The 16,496-nt window shown below is 58.7% G+C and overlaps 2 protein-coding genes across 5 annotated transcripts in view; one reads left to right on the forward strand and one right to left on the reverse strand.

The window, feature by feature from the left end:
• Nucleotides 1-556: 556 nt before the first annotated feature.
• On the forward strand, nucleotides 557-4,030 carry LOC122198352 (proline-rich protein 2-like). The gene is made up of 3 exons (XM_042902967.1): nucleotides 557-612; nucleotides 2,925-3,492; nucleotides 3,854-4,030. The coding sequence occupies exons 1-3, from the start codon at nucleotides 557-559 to the stop codon at nucleotides 4,028-4,030; spliced, it is 801 nt and encodes a 266-aa protein (XP_042758901.1).
• A 3,543-nt stretch (nucleotides 4,031-7,573) lies between these two features.
• The window catches only part of PKNOX1 (PBX/knotted 1 homeobox 1), a 57,237-nt gene continuing 48,314 nt past the window's right edge, over nucleotides 7,574-16,496 (reverse strand). For all 4 annotated transcript variants that reach the window (XM_042954956.1, XM_042954957.1, XM_042954954.1 and 1 more), the window contains 3 exons: nucleotides 13,871-13,947; nucleotides 11,265-11,437; nucleotides 7,574-9,053 (listed from right to left, as the gene is read on the reverse strand). In XM_042954956.1, coding sequence (XP_042810890.1) covers nucleotides 8,842-9,053; nucleotides 11,265-11,437; nucleotides 13,871-13,947 — 462 coding nt within the window. In that variant the 3' untranslated portion in view covers nucleotides 7,574-8,841. The remainder of the gene's footprint in view (nucleotides 9,054-11,264; nucleotides 11,438-13,870; nucleotides 13,948-16,496) is intronic.

A 16,496-nucleotide genomic window follows, 5' to 3' on the forward strand; every position in this document is an offset into this window, starting at 1 on the left:
CCACCGCTGACCCCTAAGTGGGCAGGTATCTCCCCCTGTCCCGGGCATGGGCCTCTGCCACTCCCGGCAGGGGGACGTCGGAGCAGCCTTGGGGGGGGGGGGGGGAGGGGGCAGCCTGACAGCACAGAGACACTAACAGCTCGTTCTGCGCCCAGCAGACGTTACCAAGCACCCCTTCACGCCAGACACGGCTCCAGGCCCAGGAATCACAAAGGCCTCCACACCGGACCCCCTGGTGGGTGGGATCAAGGGCCGACTCCTGCTGCCGAGAAATTGGCGGGTGAAACGAGTGCGGTTTATCCACGTGGCGGAATATCACCCAGCCTTAAGAGGGAAGGACTTTCTGACACACGACATGGGGACGAACCTTGAGGACATTGTGCTCCATGAAGTAAACCAGTCACGGAAGTCACACTCACAGAGGCACCTAGAAGGGTCAGACCCATAAACACGAAAAGTAGAACGGGGGCCATCAGGGGCCAAGGGAGACGGATGGCGAGCGGGCGTATTTAATGGGGACCGAGTTTCAGTTTGGGGAAAACGGAAAGTTCTGGAGATGGATGGTGGGGATGGGTTGCGCAACAATGTGAACATACCTGACGCCACAGAACGGTACGCTTAAAAATTTAGTTAAGATGGTGTATTTATGTTATGTGTATTTTACTACAATGACAGAAAAGAAAAAGCAGGAAAAGGGTTGCAGGGAGCGGAGAAGCAGGCTGAGCTGATGCCCACCGAAAGGGGACATTTGAGACCAGAAAGTTGTATGAGGCTGCCTAGCAGCGGATGGCAGGGAAGAATCCTATTTAGGCTTCAGGCACAGCCAGTGCAAAGGCCCCGGGGCAGAAATGTGCCGACAAAGTCACGACAGGCCCAAGGGACCAGGATGAGCAGGGGAGAACGTTCCAGAGCCGAGCCAAGGAGCTGCCCCTCATTTTGGGCTTGGTGCCTGTCTGATGCAGGAGCACTTTTGCCTGGTCACGGACAGACCGCCTCCCCAGAGCAGCGCCCTCACCACAGGCCGGCTTTGGTTATTCGGGTCAGCTCGCTGGTCTGGAGGTCACGCGTGACAAGTCCCACCCACAGACACGTGTGCGCTAATGCTCTGCACTGGGTGAGTCCCCGGCTTCCAAGGTCCCGGAGACGGTGTCCGGGCTGCTGGCTCTTACAGCAGAGGCCACGGGGTCAGGAGAACAGAGGAGCTTTAGAAGCCAGCGGGCGCGGCCAGGGTGGCCTGCCGGTCCCTCTTAACCCTTTACCGGAACCACCGGGAGAGCGGGGAGAGGAGGGAGGCCCGGCCCGCTGACCGGGCAGGGTGAGGCAGACGCCAGCAGACGATGCCCCATCAGGGCACCACCCACCCTGGCGCCCGCTGGGGTCCCCGAAAGCTGGCCTTACGGCGGGAGGCCCGCTCTGGCTGCGCGGCGTGTCCCCCGGCTGCCCGGGCAGGGTGCTCGTGGGCACTCCACCAGGGCACACGCTCACCGCTGAGCAGGGACCCTGCGTGCTGCCTGGTGGGCGAGCTGGGCGGGCAGTGTGTTTGCAAGCTGATGGCCTCAGGATCGTTTGAGCCGTCTAGATTTTTTAAATTTAAAATTAAGTGAGAATTTAACGTACAGTAACAAATACGTGCCAGGTATTTCTAATTTAGTGAATAAAATCAAAAGTTGCATTAAAAAAATTTTTTTTAACATTTATTCATTTTTGAGAAAGAGACAGCATGAGTGGGGGAGGGGCAGAGAGAGAGGGAGACACAGCATCCGAAACCGGCTCCAGGCTCCGAGCTGGCAGCACAGAGCCCGACGCGGGGCTCGAACCCACCATCAGTGAGATCCTGACCGGAGCCGAAGTCGGACACCTAACTGAGCCACCGAGGCGACCCAAAAGTTGCATTTCTAAACAGGTATTTACTCCGCTAAAAGCTTACACCTTTAAGCAAAGGCAAAGGCAGATGAACCACGTGTGACGACCCTGAGAGACCGTCCAAGGCCACTGACAAGACGGGAGGGCCGGGGGGCACAGGGACGGGAGGGCTGCTGGAAACCGCGGAGGCCGCGGTCAGACAACTCTGGGTGACCCAGTTCTGACGTCACGGCGGGAACAAAACCTGGCCCAGGCTCAGAAGGGTCTCACTCAACGGCCAACGGCCCGGGAGAGCACGCGGGGCTGGAAATACCGCCGAGGCCACTGGGGAAAACTGTAAGCAGCCACCAGGCCCCGACACTGCAGAAAACGAACACTCCCGGGCAAAGATTCAGGATCCAAACGGTTACAGGACGTCCACTCGACGGGCAGCGAACCGTGAAACAACCTCTCCGATCCCAAGTAACGATGGTTTGCAAGCCGCGTTTTCCCCTTCCCGATCCCGGCGTTAACTGCTGGGCCTCCCGAGAGCTGGCGACGGACCACACACACACGGGGTTCGGACAAGGCCCCGCGTCCCCGGCTTGGGACGTGCGTGTCCTGACAGGCCTGCCTCTGCCTCCCCCCCCTCCCCCCCGACCTGTCTTCCAACCTCACTGTCCGTCCTGTTGCCACCCTGCTCCCACTCCAGGCGGAGAGGCCCCGAGAACGTCGGCCTGACAGCACGGGCGGTGGGTAACCCACTGCATCCTACGTCTCCTCACGCTCGGGGCTGCGGCTGTGGGGCTACCCGGTGACGACTGGATCCAAAGAGGGACAAACCCCTTCGGGGCGGCCCCCCTTCAGCAGAGCACCGGGAGGGGAAAGACGAAACCCGGACGTTAGGGCCCCCCCCCCCCCGGGAGGCCGTGTTCGCTCACAGGGGTGCTGGGGGGCAGGGCGGGGCCCGGGGAGACCCCCACCCGCCAGCCAGCCCGACCCTTCCCTCACAGGGAGCAAAGGCCCTAATCCACGAGGGGAGGAGCCACCACGCCCCCTGAAGGCCCTACTTCTGGCCCGAGGCCCCCTGCCTCCCAAGACCGTTCCCCGACGGAAGGCAACCTGCCGCAGAGGCGCGAGCGGGCAGGGCTGAGAAGGGGGGGCCCTGCGCCCCGGGACGTGCCCGCAGCAGAGGCTGAACCCGGAGGACCCGGACCTCCACCTCTGGCCTCGCCCGGGCTGGTGCTGGGGGCAGGGGCAGGGCCTCGCCGGCTGGAGGGACGTGGGGGTAAAAGGCTGCCGCGGAACTGGACTCCCCCTGCCCTGCACGGACGACCCGACAGAGGGGGAGGCCCATTCCCGGGCCCCGAGGACGACCCGCCCTGGTCCCCCTGCCCCTCCACCGCCACGCGGCCTTCCGTCCGAGTCAGGAGGCCCGACCCCCTCGTCAACCGAGCCAGACCCGAGAACACCTGCTTGCCACGCGCACCTGGCTCATCCGCCTACAGCCCTGCACCCACCACCCCTCACCTCTCCCCGGCCCGGGGGCCCAGGATGTCTCCGCAGAGGCCCTCAGGGGACCCTGTCGCGGCCCCCCGGCCGGGCCTGTGGGACGGCGCACACCGGGAGGACCCCGCGACGGCGGTCCCGGTGAGGAGGGTCCTACCCCCAGGCCACGGGCCCCCATTTCCGAGACGGAGCAGCTTCAAGCCCTAGATCCCTGACTATGGTGAGCCACCGGCGGGCTGGGCAGTGTTCACACTGGCCCTTCGGGGACCTGCCCACGACGTCCCCTGCCCTGCTCTGGGTTGCCAGGCCTCTTCGTTTTGACTTGCAGGACTCTCCCCTCAAACGTAAACGCGGACTCCCCGTTGGTTGTCGATGTTGGAAAAGAAAAACGCTTCTCTCAGATTCCCACCTGCTCAGTGCACAGCGTCCTTCCCTGACACAAACGCTTCCTCTGGATCCGGCCAAACCCACTGGGCCATTTACGTGTCTGGGGTCTTAAAAGGCTTCCCACGAGGTGAGAAAGACGCCCCTCATCATGTCCCACCGACCCAGCGCCGTCCCCCCGCGGCCCCCGGACCGCTGGCGTCGGCCCTCCCCCCACTTCTCTCCACCTGCCCTGATCAGCGACCTCCTGGGGGCCCAGCCCGTCGTCCTCCACACGCTCAACTTCTCCTTCTAGAAACACTCCTTCCGTGGCTGCTCTGCCTCCAGCTCCAGCCGTGTCTAACAGAACTCTGGTCTCGAGAGCTCGGGTCTACACTGGCAGCGAGCGTAAACGGTTACAGGCCTCACCGCTTCTTTCTGACATGACCGCCGTGTTAGTATCAGAGGAAACTGAGGTGACGTAAAGCAAAATATTTTAAAACGTACCTGATTTCTTTCTACACGCCATTCTCTAAAAACGTCTAAGCAACTAAAGCCATCGACATCTTTAACACGTGCCTTTTCAACCACACTGCAACTTAAGAATTCCTCGTTCATATTAAAGTCACCACCGGCTTTTGCAGGCTGACGTCCTGGGTTCATTTAAATGACGATGCGGGGGGACACGGAACCACCTGTGCGAGATCCTGCCTCCTAAATGCCGTCTGCGTGGAAAAGACCGGTCGGTCCAGTGCGCCACCCCAGGCAGGCCTTAGCTGAGAGCAGGCGGGCCGCCTCCTTGGGCGGCTGGGCCTGGGCCTGGGGACAGGGGGCGGGACCAGGCCGGTGGGCGCCCCGGAAGGCAGCCCCGGGCCCGCCGCCTGCCTGGGGTCCTCTGTCTCCCGGTCCCACGTGCCTCGACGGCTCTGCTCTGCAGCTTTGCAAACTCGAGCGTAAAAACGGTTCAGGGATCTTAGGCCTTAGTGAGGACGGCAGGGCCTGTTGTAAAAGGGCAAAAGTAATTGCCGCTGAGAACTGCTTCTCAGAACGTCTAGAGCACAGCACTCGGGCCAAACACCATGCGCAGAACGTAATGACCTCTGCAGAGAATAACCGAATGCAAACATTGATCCAAACAGGTTTCTTATTTTCAGGATTCGCCACGTCATCACTCACTTACTCATCTCTCCAGACAGACGGATAGGATTTTATTAGTTACAACATTTTCGACAGGAGGGGAGGTGGGTGGGCGGAGGGGCTAGATGGGTGACGGGCGTTAAGGAGGCACCTGTTGGCACGAGCACCGGGTTTCGTATGGAAGTGAAGAACCACTGGGTTCTCTTCCTGAAGCCAAGACTGCAGAGTATGTTAACTAACTTGGATTTAAATAAAACCTCGGAGGAAAATAAATGTTAATTTTTGAGCTAGAATAAACCTTATAAACCAATCTCTTCCTTTTACCAACGAAGCCCTTGAACCCTCAAGGCGTCAAGGACCGGGCCAAGGTGTCACCTGGTTAACAATTCATGTCCGCCTCTCACCTCTGACCTAGCGGAGCCGGAGAGAGCACACAGGGGCTCGACTTGCCATCAAATTGCTCAGAACGTTTCCTAAAACGACAGACTTCAGAGCCGGCTCGTCGAGTCACCCGCAAGGCTTGCGATGAGATGCACTTTTTAAAAATACTTGAGTCCGCTGACCTTAGCCTCTAAGCATAAGCAGTGTGGGGGGAGTTCAAACACACTGGCCTACGAAGAAGAAACCTCGCTGAAAAGGCTTTAATGTGGCGCTTCGACGTGTCCAGGAGCGGCCGTGGGTCATTCCACAACACGCGCTACGTCACCGACGAAGCATTTTCCCATTACCGTCAAAATAATTACCTTTATGATAGACCACAGCAAAAAACAAACAAAAGCTTTCCAATTCTTTCCCGGAACGCCAACAACTAATGGAAGTGAGCAGTTGAAGAAGATTCCAGAAAACGCAAATGGCCCTGAGTGCTCCAGTGCAATCCTCCTTTTCCAACAACGTGCAGGGGTCGCTACGAGCCCCGCGTCACCAGCAAAACCTGTCAACAGTTTGAATGTTTTCCTTAAAATGGAAAAACAGCTCACGGTGACCCCAGCTTTACAAAATAACACATCCACGAAGCATGTTTCTATTTTTAATTTTTCTGCTTTGATAAATCAATTGCTTCACAAAAATCCCCTTTCGAGACAACAATCCAAGAAAACATATTGTTACAGTATTCACATTTTAAAGATTGTCAGTTCGTAGACCGAACACAACTAAAACAAAGGCAGATTGCTGGGTTATTTCCGCCCCTAACCGCCGGAGGTGGGCCTTGCCCACCGTCCAGGTAGGGTCGAGTTTGTCTAAAAGGCAAGGGCCCCGAGCCGGCTCACACAGGTAAGGGCCGCACAGAAAAGGCCGCTGCGACCCGCAGGTGCGCTCTGGTACCACCTGCCGCCCCACCGTGCGTCCCGGACAGAGACTGAAACGGACGTCACTACCTGCAGCCAGAAAACGGCAAGCCGGGTCCGGCGGCGGCGGCGGCTCGTCTGGGGACGGCGAAGCCGCGGGACGGGTAACGACATTCTTACTCTGGGTCTGGGGACACATCCGGAGCGTCCTTCTGGCGGGAAGTCAGGATCGAATCTGCTCCGTGAAAATGAACGCTCGAGGGAGTCCCATTTTCAAAGGTTCTCCTGAAGGTCCGAGGGCTGGAAGATGGGGGTTTATAAAATGCAAACCGACGACAGACACGCCGGGCAGCGGTTTTATGAACCGAAACGGCTTGCCACGCCAAGGTCGTCTCCGAGCACCTCGGTTATTTGCGGGGAGAGTGGGGGGGAAGCTCGGGCCTGTCCACGAGCGCCCTGTCTCTGGACGGCTTATCCTAGTCCTCCGAACCCGGTAAGAACTTCGAGCCTGAGGAAACCGGCTTCAGCCGCAGGGAGCGCGGTGCGTCACCGGGCACGGAAGGCCGATCTCGGGCCAGCGAGGGCAGCGGGACCCCGCACGGCCCCCGTCTGTCTCCGGACGGGCAGTCTGTGCAGCCCTCGACTAACAGGCTCCCGCAGCTCAGTGAACGTGACCCCTGGGGCGGCGGGGGGGGGGGGGGGGGGGGGGGGGGGGGGGGGGAGCAGTGACCTGCCTGTGAGTCCACATGCACCCAAAGAGCGGGCAACTAGAGGGACTGGGGGGGGAGGAAGGTGGCTGGCTGGTGTCCACAGCTCCTGGTTTCAAGAAGTCCAACCAAGTTCGATTTAGGTCAAGTTAAAATGATCTACGAAACTTGTGTAGGCTTACTGAAAATGTTACAAATTGTTTATAAATAAGGAACGCAACTGTTGCTTAAAAGTGTTGTTCTCACTGCAAAAGAGTTTACTCCGCTTTTTCTTTTAAAGCTCCTGAAGTATTTTTCAAAGAAAATTCTATGTATTTCTTACCGCCTCCTAAGTTACCTAGGAAATAAGTCTTCTGTGATTAACTGTAACTAACCAATTTGGGGGGGGGGGGGATCAGTTCCAGAAAAAATCTGCCCCAGCTCCAGATATCCTGCAATGTAACCTTGGTCCGTAACTAATGACGGCTGTTGAATCTCCAGAACTGGCGACCTTCCCAAACACCAAACCACCTTTTAGAAACACGAACACTGGGCGTCCCCTTTAAGACGACACAAAGGCTTGATGAGACAAGGTGGCTTGTCTTCTGAGCAAAAGCCCCACTTGCAAATAAATGAAAAACAAAGGCAACAAAACCCAGTCTACTCTTTTGGTCTGCCTTGTCGCCGGGAAACGGAAGTCCTAAAATTACTCCAAACCTCATGTGATCAAGTCGGGGGTGGGGGTGGGGGTGGGGGTGGGGGTGGGGGCCCGGGAATCCCAAAGCGACGACGTACAGGGAGAAAATACTGACCCCGGGACCGACGGCAGACGCGTGTGAGCTGAGGCCGGAGAGCCCGCCCGGGGAGCTGTGTCGCTTTGGGGACGTGTTAATTGCGTAACAGCGCGGGTGCCGGTTACTGGGTCTCACTCTGGGCCGGTGGCACAGAGGACATCTTATATTAGTTTATAATAAACATTCTATGCATAACATAGGGCTGACTAAAAACTTCTAAAACAATACACAGCTAACTGGCGCAGTAACCATTTAACTGTAGTCGAGTTTAAATTAGACTGACGTGTGTGGTCACAGCTTCGGACTACTGGTTACCACCTCACTTAACTCACCTAAGTCCTATTTAGCAAACACCTTTAGATACAGGTTCAGATCAAGTGTGAAAGGCAATCTGAGCTTTTACACATACACTGAAGTCTGGAGGCGTCAAAATTTCATTAGACACTTGTTTCTTCTACGGTGCTACATGTCAATCACTCCCCCGGGACGGTGGAGAACCGTGGAATGCTAGCTACCTTTGGGCAGGTTCACTAAATTTGGTCAGTTCAGAACATTCCAAATTGAAATAGTAAGCACGTGTGTTTCTTCTCTAGAAATTTTATCCTCAATATAGTCATAATCCAATTCATAGCGAATTTATAAAAATAGCTTTTTATCCAATAATTCCAGCAAGGTAAAAATAGGAGTTTCTTTTCATATATAGCAAATGAAACAGGCTCACCAAGTCCGTGGGGACCTCGGCGTATGTCCACCAGAGCACGCTCACCACGGGCCACACGCACTTTGTTGCCGTGGGCGTCTACCTCGCACTGGCAGTTTTAAGGTGCAGAAGCTTCTCTCCAATCCGTGGGCGACACAAATCAATCAGCCCACCGGGACCTGCTTCGACCACAGAACGAAATTAAAACTGCATAATTTTCTAGAAAATGGCAGCACTATTCCTTAACTAATTAGGGGCTCACGGGGGTGTCTGTCATTCATCACATTTTTAGCGTTAAACCTTTAAAGAATCTCCTTAAAAACCCGCGCACGCACACACGCACACACACGCACACCGGAAAGTCGCCGCGCCCGCGAGGGCGCTCTCGAAGCTCACTATGAAATACAAAAGTGCATTCTTCTCCATCTACGTATAAAACATGTCAGAAATAAAAGTGTGTAAAATGTTTGCTGTGCAAACTGTAAAAAGTCAGGCCCGCCCCGCGGTTCTGGGCTGTGCCGGCCCTACTGCAGGGAGTCACTGTTCTCCAGGACCAGCCCGCTGATGTGGGTGGGGGCGAGCGCGGCCCCGCTGTCCCCCGTGCTGTCCACAGACTCGTCCTCGCTCTGCTCCGCCATCATGACCTGCTGTACCGCCAGGGTGGCGCCGTCCGAGGACAGAGACTGCAGGCTGTCCACGTTCATGCTCACGGGCGTGGTGATCGTCACGACGGCTCCTGCGGCAGAACGTTCAGATTAGCGCCCGCCCAGGGAGACGCTTCGTGACCCAGCCGGGTGCCGTTCGCTCCTCTGACCTCGTGTCGGGGCCCCCACGCGAGTCTCTGGGACGATCGCCAGGGGTTAGGAGACGTCAGACCCTCCTCCGCTAATACGCGGCGCAAGTTCCTGGTCTGCAGGCGGTCCGTAAGGGGCTATACGGACGCGGGTGTGCAGGGCAGAAGCAGGAGCCGCAAGGGAACAGGAGACCAGGACGCAGGACAAGGGACAAGACGAGGAGCAAGGAGACAAAGGCAAGGGGCCAGGGTCGCAGTCGGGGAGACCGTGTGACAAGGGGAACAAGGAGGACCCTGGGACACGCTGGTCCCCAGCAGCCCAGGGGGCTCACACGCTCGTCCCTGAAGGTCTCCAGGAGCAGCGACAAGTGACGACGGCAGCGGGAGACAGTGTCGGGCGGTAGAATGTGGGAAACGCTTTTAAAGAGATTCACTCATCCGTCCTTGCCCCCCGCACAGTACGTCACGTCATGTCACAGATGCGCTGGGAGCATATACGGGAGACCGGTGATAAGGACGCTTTCTGGAGAAGATCAGAAGCCAAGACGGGGCAGAAACTTACTGGTCACTGGCAAGTCTTGCTTGAACTTCTCCCCCAATACACAGGCACTGCCTTTTCCAAGGCCGGAAGGAGGGAGAGAAACCTAATACTAATCCTAAGTAATTTGGATTAAAAGACAAAACAAGAACTGGAAATATAAATTACTTAAACCTAAGGCCACCGCATATCAAAACCCAAACGATGAAGCTTCAAATGCACACGCCGGCCCTCAAGAAACAGAACGAAGCGCGATGCACAGCCCGCTGCGAGGGGCCCGTCCCAACCGCGAGGCCGGCACATCTGTGGACAGCCCGGCTCGTCCGTTCGGTGGAGGGAGGTCCGCACGGGCGGCAGGAGACAATCAAGCCCCGGGGAAGAACCAGCTGGAAAGATCGGAAGACGATGCCCAGGCCGGGCGGGTGGAGGGGCGTGGGGGTGGGGTGCCACCCGAGGTCCGGCCTTGGTTGCGGGTGGTCTGCCCAGGACTGAGCACCGCTGGTCACCAAACGAGGGCCGACCACCGAGCAGGGCACGAGAGGGTCCCTTCAGGGCTGGAACAGAGCTCGGGAGCCTTGCCCTGTGCAAAAGCACCCGCCCCCAGCAAGGTGGCATTCACAAGGCCTGCCATCCAGTCCAGGATCACCAGGCAGGAAAACCACCCACAGTGAGCAGAAAACCGGGTCACCGGAAACCAGCCTGGGGCTGACAGATGTTAGAACCAGCAGAGGAGGCCATCAAAGCGGTTGTTGTGACTGTATGCTACGAAGGAGAGCCACGAGCGCCGCCAAAGACTGTCCCGAACTTCTGGAAACGCGCACTAGGATGTCTACCCTGAGACACGCCCGTGGTGGGACCGGTGGCAGCTTAACCACGGGAGAAAAGGTTAGCGAAGCCCCAACACAGACGTGGAAACTATCAAAATGGAAACGAGAGACGGAATCCCAAACCCTAGAAAGAACAGCAGGACAGACGGGGACCTGGGGGCCCGGAGGGGGCGGGGCGGGGGGGTGGCGTCAGAAAGTGTTTGAAGACGTAAGGGCCGCGAACTTTCCTCGGGAACAGCAAACTGCTGAGAAAAACAGGAAGAACGAGACAGTGGGGACAGGCTGGGAACACCAACTACACACCGAGAACCACACACACCCAGACAGTCCACACCTGGGCAAGGCGTGCCCACGGAAAGGTGCTTATGGAGCATGCGGGGACGGGGGCCTGTGATGAGGGAGAGGGACACCGTCAGAGGGGACCAGCCACGGGGGCTCACGGGGAAAAGGGGTGAGATGCCAGGTGGTGGGGCTGGCAGAGCTCCATCCTGAGCTCCGAGCTCCCAGGGACAAGAAACACGAAAAGGGGCAAAAGGACAGAACGCACAGGACACCGGGCCTCCCAGACGCACCGCGCTCCGTACGCGATGCCTCCCTCCCGCGTCACGCGCGAAACACGGCAGCCGCCGCGACCCAAGGCTCACGGCTGCCACCGCAGTCAAGGCCGTCCCTGCCCACACCCCTGCTGCCCCCAAGCAGCCAGGCCCTCCCCCAGCCTCTGGGCCCCCCCCCCACGGCCCCCCTCCCCATCCCTGTCCCCACCGCCCCCCCAGCCCCCGCGAGGCCCACCTTCCGACATGGCCAGCTCGCTGGGCGGCGGCTGTGCAGCTCCCGAGGCGATGGAGTCGGGCCAAAACCTCTGGACCGGTCTGTTCTGAGCTGTCTTCTTCTTAGTTTTTGGGGTTTCTGAGCAACTGGAATCCAACATGGGCTGAAGAATCCGTCTTCTGGCGTTGATGAACCTGGGTGCGGAGGGCGACACCAGAAGCGGTCACTGGGACAGCAAACGTCCCTACAGGGGAGGCGTCAGAGCCAGCCTGGACCTCAGGTGGCCCGCGCACCTCTCCCCCGGCCCAGCGCACGTGGATGGCAGGTGGGGCGCCGGTGTCCCCGGGGAGGGGGCCGGGGAGCGGCCACACTGCACACCCGGGGGTCCTGTCCCGCCCTGACCTCGTGGTCACCTCCAAGCATGGCTCCGGGGCCAGACCTGCGACCCTGCACGCCGCTCACGACGGGCCAGTCCCAGAGGAACTAAGTTCCTAGGTCACTAACCGCCCCCACCACGAGGCAGTTCAGAAGCGACTCACCACCCCCGCGGGGACCCGACCCCTGACCCCACACGTGCACAACCACTGCTGCGGGAGCCTGAGGTCGGCAGGGCAGGCGGCTCGTAAGCGTGTGGACGGAAAGCCTGCACCCCTGCCGGCACCCGGGAGGGGGCTCTGTCTCCCCGCGCCCCCCCCACCTGCCGTGACCGCAGCCTGCGGGACGCCCACGGCCGCTGGCGAGCTCGGACCGCACGCTCCGACCGGGCCACAGCTGCACTGGCCGGGCCTCCTCCAGGAGGACAGCGACAGGGGCTCACCTCTCGCCGCAGCCCAGCCCGCTAACCCCCGCAGCGGGACCCTGACAGCAAGAGAAAGCCAAGCACCAGCGGACACGCGGGCTCTACTTCTGTCCCGGTGCCGTGCCACCACACGCTGCTCTCGGTGCCCCCGACACAGAGCAGAGCTGGGCCCAGACCAGTGACAAGGTCACTTAGCGTTAAAATCCTAACGGTCCTGGGTGCCTGGCTGGCCCGCTCGTGATCTCAGGGCATGAATTCGAACCCCACGTTGGGGGTAGAGATTATTCAAATAGAGTTTAAAAAACATAACCCTCGTGTTCAAAACCATCTACAATTGCAGGAAGATACGCTCTAAAAACAGAAACAAGCAGGAGCTCCTGGGTGGCTCTGTTGGTTAAGCGTCCGACGTCGGCTCAGGCCATGATCTCACGGTTCGTGGGTTCGAGCCCCGCGTCGGGCTCTGTGCTGACGGCTCGGAGCCTGGAGCCTGCTTCGGATTCTGTCTGTCTGTCTCTCTCTCTCTGCCCCTCCCCTGCTCGTGCTCTGTTTCTCTCTCAAAAACAAACATTAACCAAAATTTAAAAAAAAAAAAAAAAAGTTGAGGTCAAACCTTCTAGACAAGACAATTCTGCTAACAGAGCTCAAGGAAGTCAACCCTGAAGAAAAGTGGGAAGGCCGGGCAGCGGTAAAAGCATCACAATGTGCAAACAAGTGTCTCTAACATTCACCCCCAACGGATCGACCACTGGTAGGACCGAACCGAGACAGGACGTGTCACACGAGGGGACAGGAGGAAATGGAGCGTGTCCTAGGCCGTCACGAACGTCACAGCGACAACACGTGTGAAACCTCCGTTTCTGCTAACGGCATTTCAAGATTCCACAGGAGACAGTTCGAGGACTATGGTCTATCACCGGCTCCCAAAACCGCAACAATGGCCCACGGCAGGATACCGGAGATGTTTGGTGCGGTACCTGAGCACACGTCCCGCACAGACGACTGCGTATGCCGGGAGACCCCGTCACGTACCCCGGAGCCCACCTGACCTTCAGGTGTAAGCTCTAACGGTATTTCCGACTGATAGCACGTGTGCTCTCTTCTCTCCTACACGGGCCCGTTCTGTAAGCTGGACTCGCGTCCACACGTGCGCGCGTGAACACAAAGGACACAAGTGACAGGCGCACAGAACGGAAGTGCGCCCCTGGAGCCCAGCGCCATTGCTGACGGGAGCAGCCCTGATTTCCGGGACACGCGGTCAGGGCTCAGGCGTCCACGACAGTACGCGACACCGGGGTTAGAACAGGAGGACGTGTCATCAACGAAGTCGACCTGTCCCAGGCGTGTCCCTCGTAGGGCCCCGAGGTCCCCACAGGACCCCGCTGCGGGTGGGACCACCACCTGGACCCCCACTCAGAGCTGAACGAAGTGGCACAAGGCTCCCAAAGGTGGGAGAGCCACGGGGGGTGCCCCCGAGGTCAGGATGCCTCGTGGCGGCCGTCACCACCCGGAGGAGGTTACCCACGAAAACAGGCCATCGGCACTGAGCGTGGGGGCTCGGGGCGAGAAACACGGCGGGGACACGCGAGTCTAACTGCACAAGCAGCGTGTGGGCAGAGGGTCCACCGCGAGGGCCACTGATCCCCGAAAGCTGAGAGCGTGCGCTGATCTCTTCCCAAGCCTCCCGCCACCGATCCCAGTCCTGACGACAGCGCTGCTGGTCACGAGAACTCAGGAACCTTCAGCCAAATTCCGCTATTTATTAGCGTCCGTACTTTCAAGGGTTCTGTCGCGCCGACTGGCACGACCCCGGGGAGCGGGCGCATCTTACCAGTTGTTAACTTGGAGTAGTGTCAAATTTGTCTGAGCAGCGATCTGTTTTTTCTCATCTTCTGTCGGGTAGGGGTGCTACGAACAAGAAGAAAAGTTACCGTGAACCTCGGTGTTTACACAGGAAGTCCGGCTTCTCTGGGTAGCCGAGAAACGCGTGAACAGTCCTTAGTAAGACCGCTAAGTAGTGGGGCGCCTGGGCGGGCGGGTCAGTGGGTTCAGCGTCCAACTCCCCCCGATTTTGGCTCAGGTCGTGATCTCACGGTTTGTGAGCCTGAGCCCCGAGTCAGGCTGACGGTGTGGAGCCCGCTTGCAATTCTCTCCCTGTCCCTCCCTCTCTGCCCCTCCCCCTGGGTGCGTGCTCTCTCTCTCTGTCTCTCTCTCTCTGAAAATAAATAAACATTAACGAAACGACTGGTGAGCAGCGACAGTGTTCTGCTAAAACGCCTTCAGCCTCACAAACTTGTCTTAGAAACGTCCCGCACAGAATGCAGCGTCTCCCGGAGCCGCTCAGCGCCAACGCGGCGGTTGGGGCACAGACAAAGGCGGGCTGCGACAGCCGGAGGCTCACAGACGGCACGAGTGGCGCCCCCACCGCCAGGAGCTGCGGCCACCGCGGGGGTCACTGTCCCAACCACGTGATACGGCCGCTAACTTAGGGACCGCCCCGCCGAGGGTACGTTAGGAGCACACGCGCGGACACAGGCTTGAGCTCTGACCCGGCCAGGCGGCACGGACATCAGGCTGCACGTCCTACAGGGAACCGCTTTCCTCAGTCACTTCTGAGACACGGCGGTCATCCCCATTCTACAGATGAGGAAACTGAGGCAGGAGGGCACACGCGCTCCCCATCCGACGGCTGGGTAAACGGGAGGGCGCGGGGAAGGGGCAGGGCAGGCTGTTCCAGGCCCATCCCGCGGGGTGACACGTTTCTGTCACAGGTGTCGTGAGGAGACACCGGCAAGGGGCCGCGCGGACGGCTTTTCGGGAGCCGCCCCGCTAGGTCAGCGTGTGCGGTCAGCGGACCGAGCCACCGCTGGGGATGCGCGGGTCTGCTACGTCACTCCTTCCCTTGTGATTAGTACCTTTCACTTAAAAAAAACAGCATTAAACCAGAAGTACCTACCAAAAGTCACAGAGGTCCCAAAGGAAGGTAATTCCCACCTACGGCACAAACGGTTTCTCCAAGACTGATTACCGTCCGCACGCAGAAACCGTGAAGACGTTTACTCTCAGACCTACGCGCACCCACGTCCCTTGTGGACGCCCCGGGGCCCCAGAGAGCACACGGGGGGCAGAGGCTCCCGTGAGTATCACTCGGTGGGCGGGAGTCACGCCGGTGGGGCGCCACGCTCACCCCCACAGCGTGCCTGCTCCCTCAGACGACGGCGGTTCGATCGGACGGCCCACAGCACACGGCCGGAGGTAGAGGCCGTGCAAATGCAAATACCGTACTTGCAGGGCGCCTGGGGCGTTCGGTGAGTTAAAGGCCCGACTCTTGATTTCGGCTCGGGTCATGATCTCAGGGTTCGTGGGTTCGGGTCCCACGTTGGGCTCTGAGCTGAAAAAGCAGAGCCTGCTTGGGACTCTCTCTCCCTCTCTCTCTGCCTTTCCCTCATTCTCTCTCTTTCTCTCTCTCAAAATAAACAAACTTAAAAAAATAATAAATAGAAGCTCATAAAATCAAAGGGGGCAGGAAACCTAAGTGCTTTCACCAAAAACAAAAGACAAAGAAAGCCATCACACAGCAGAAAACGCTATCCTAGCGTATTGGGAACACCACCGGAGAGGATGCGATTTCCGAGACATGAGGGCAAGAGAGACAGAAAATCCTTCATGGGGGGAAACAGAGGAACATTTTACTTCAACCTTATCACAGGGTTCACTGTTTCACAAATCATTACGTTAAAGGAAACTTAAAAGAAAAACACCGATTCTACCACCCGTCTGTAACGTGACGACCACGCATCGGCTGTGAGATCACAGTGGGCTCAGACGTGGGTACGTCCCACCCTCAGTCCCTGCCACCTGCCCGAACCTTCCTGGCGCCCCAGCCCTCGCTGCCGACTTGACCAGCTGTGTAACGGTCCGGCAGACGGGTGTGTCCTAAACCCCATGCCCAGTCTTCGCGTCCGGATACCCAACATCGCTGTGCCCGTCATCCATAAAGCCTCTCCTCTTGACGTGAAACCTTTCGGGACACGTTTCCAGGTGTGGCCACGCCGCTCAGAGACAGCACTGTCCTCTCTGACACGTGTTGCCGTGTCCTGCAGGCGGGGGTGGCTAGCGGAGAACAGGACAGCAGAGCAGGAGGGAAGCGGGGGCCCGGCTCCCTCAGGGCCTTCCCTCCAGGAAAGGGAGAGGGGTCCTGCCCCCCTCCCCGCCCCGACTGCTCAGCGACATCACATGCCGGTTCAAAGCCTCGAGCCGGCTGCTACTTTGGACCGTCACCTCCCGGGTAGGGAGCCTGACGCCAGTCAGAGAAAAGGGGGTGCCACCCGGCCGCGGCAAGGGCCAAACCCCAGAAGACGCGGGATGACCGAGATGGACGCTGGCCTCGTGGCTCACAGCCGGGATGAGGACGGAGACCGGTCCCGGGAACAAACGCAGGCCGCGGGCCCAGGCAG

The sequence above is a fragment of the Panthera leo genome, chromosome C2, assembly GCF_018350215.1.
Source record: "Panthera leo isolate Ple1 chromosome C2, P.leo_Ple1_pat1.1, whole genome shotgun sequence".
Classification (NCBI taxonomy): Eukaryota; Metazoa; Chordata; class Mammalia; order Carnivora; family Felidae; genus Panthera; species Panthera leo.

Bases quoted from the DNA above. Each gene is read 5' to 3' on its own strand.
- LOC122198352 (XM_042902967.1), top strand. From the start codon at position 557: ATGGATGGTGGGGATGGGTTGCGCAACAATGTGAACATACCTGACGCC. The intron at 613-2,924 runs GTACGCTTAAAA...TTCTGGCCCGAG, and splicing joins ATACCTGACGCCACAGAACG to GCCCCCTGCCTCCCAAGACC. The intron at 3,493-3,853 runs GTGAGGAGGGTC...GGGTCTTAAAAG, and splicing joins ACCCCGCGACGGCGGTCCCG to GCTTCCCACGAGGTGAGAAA.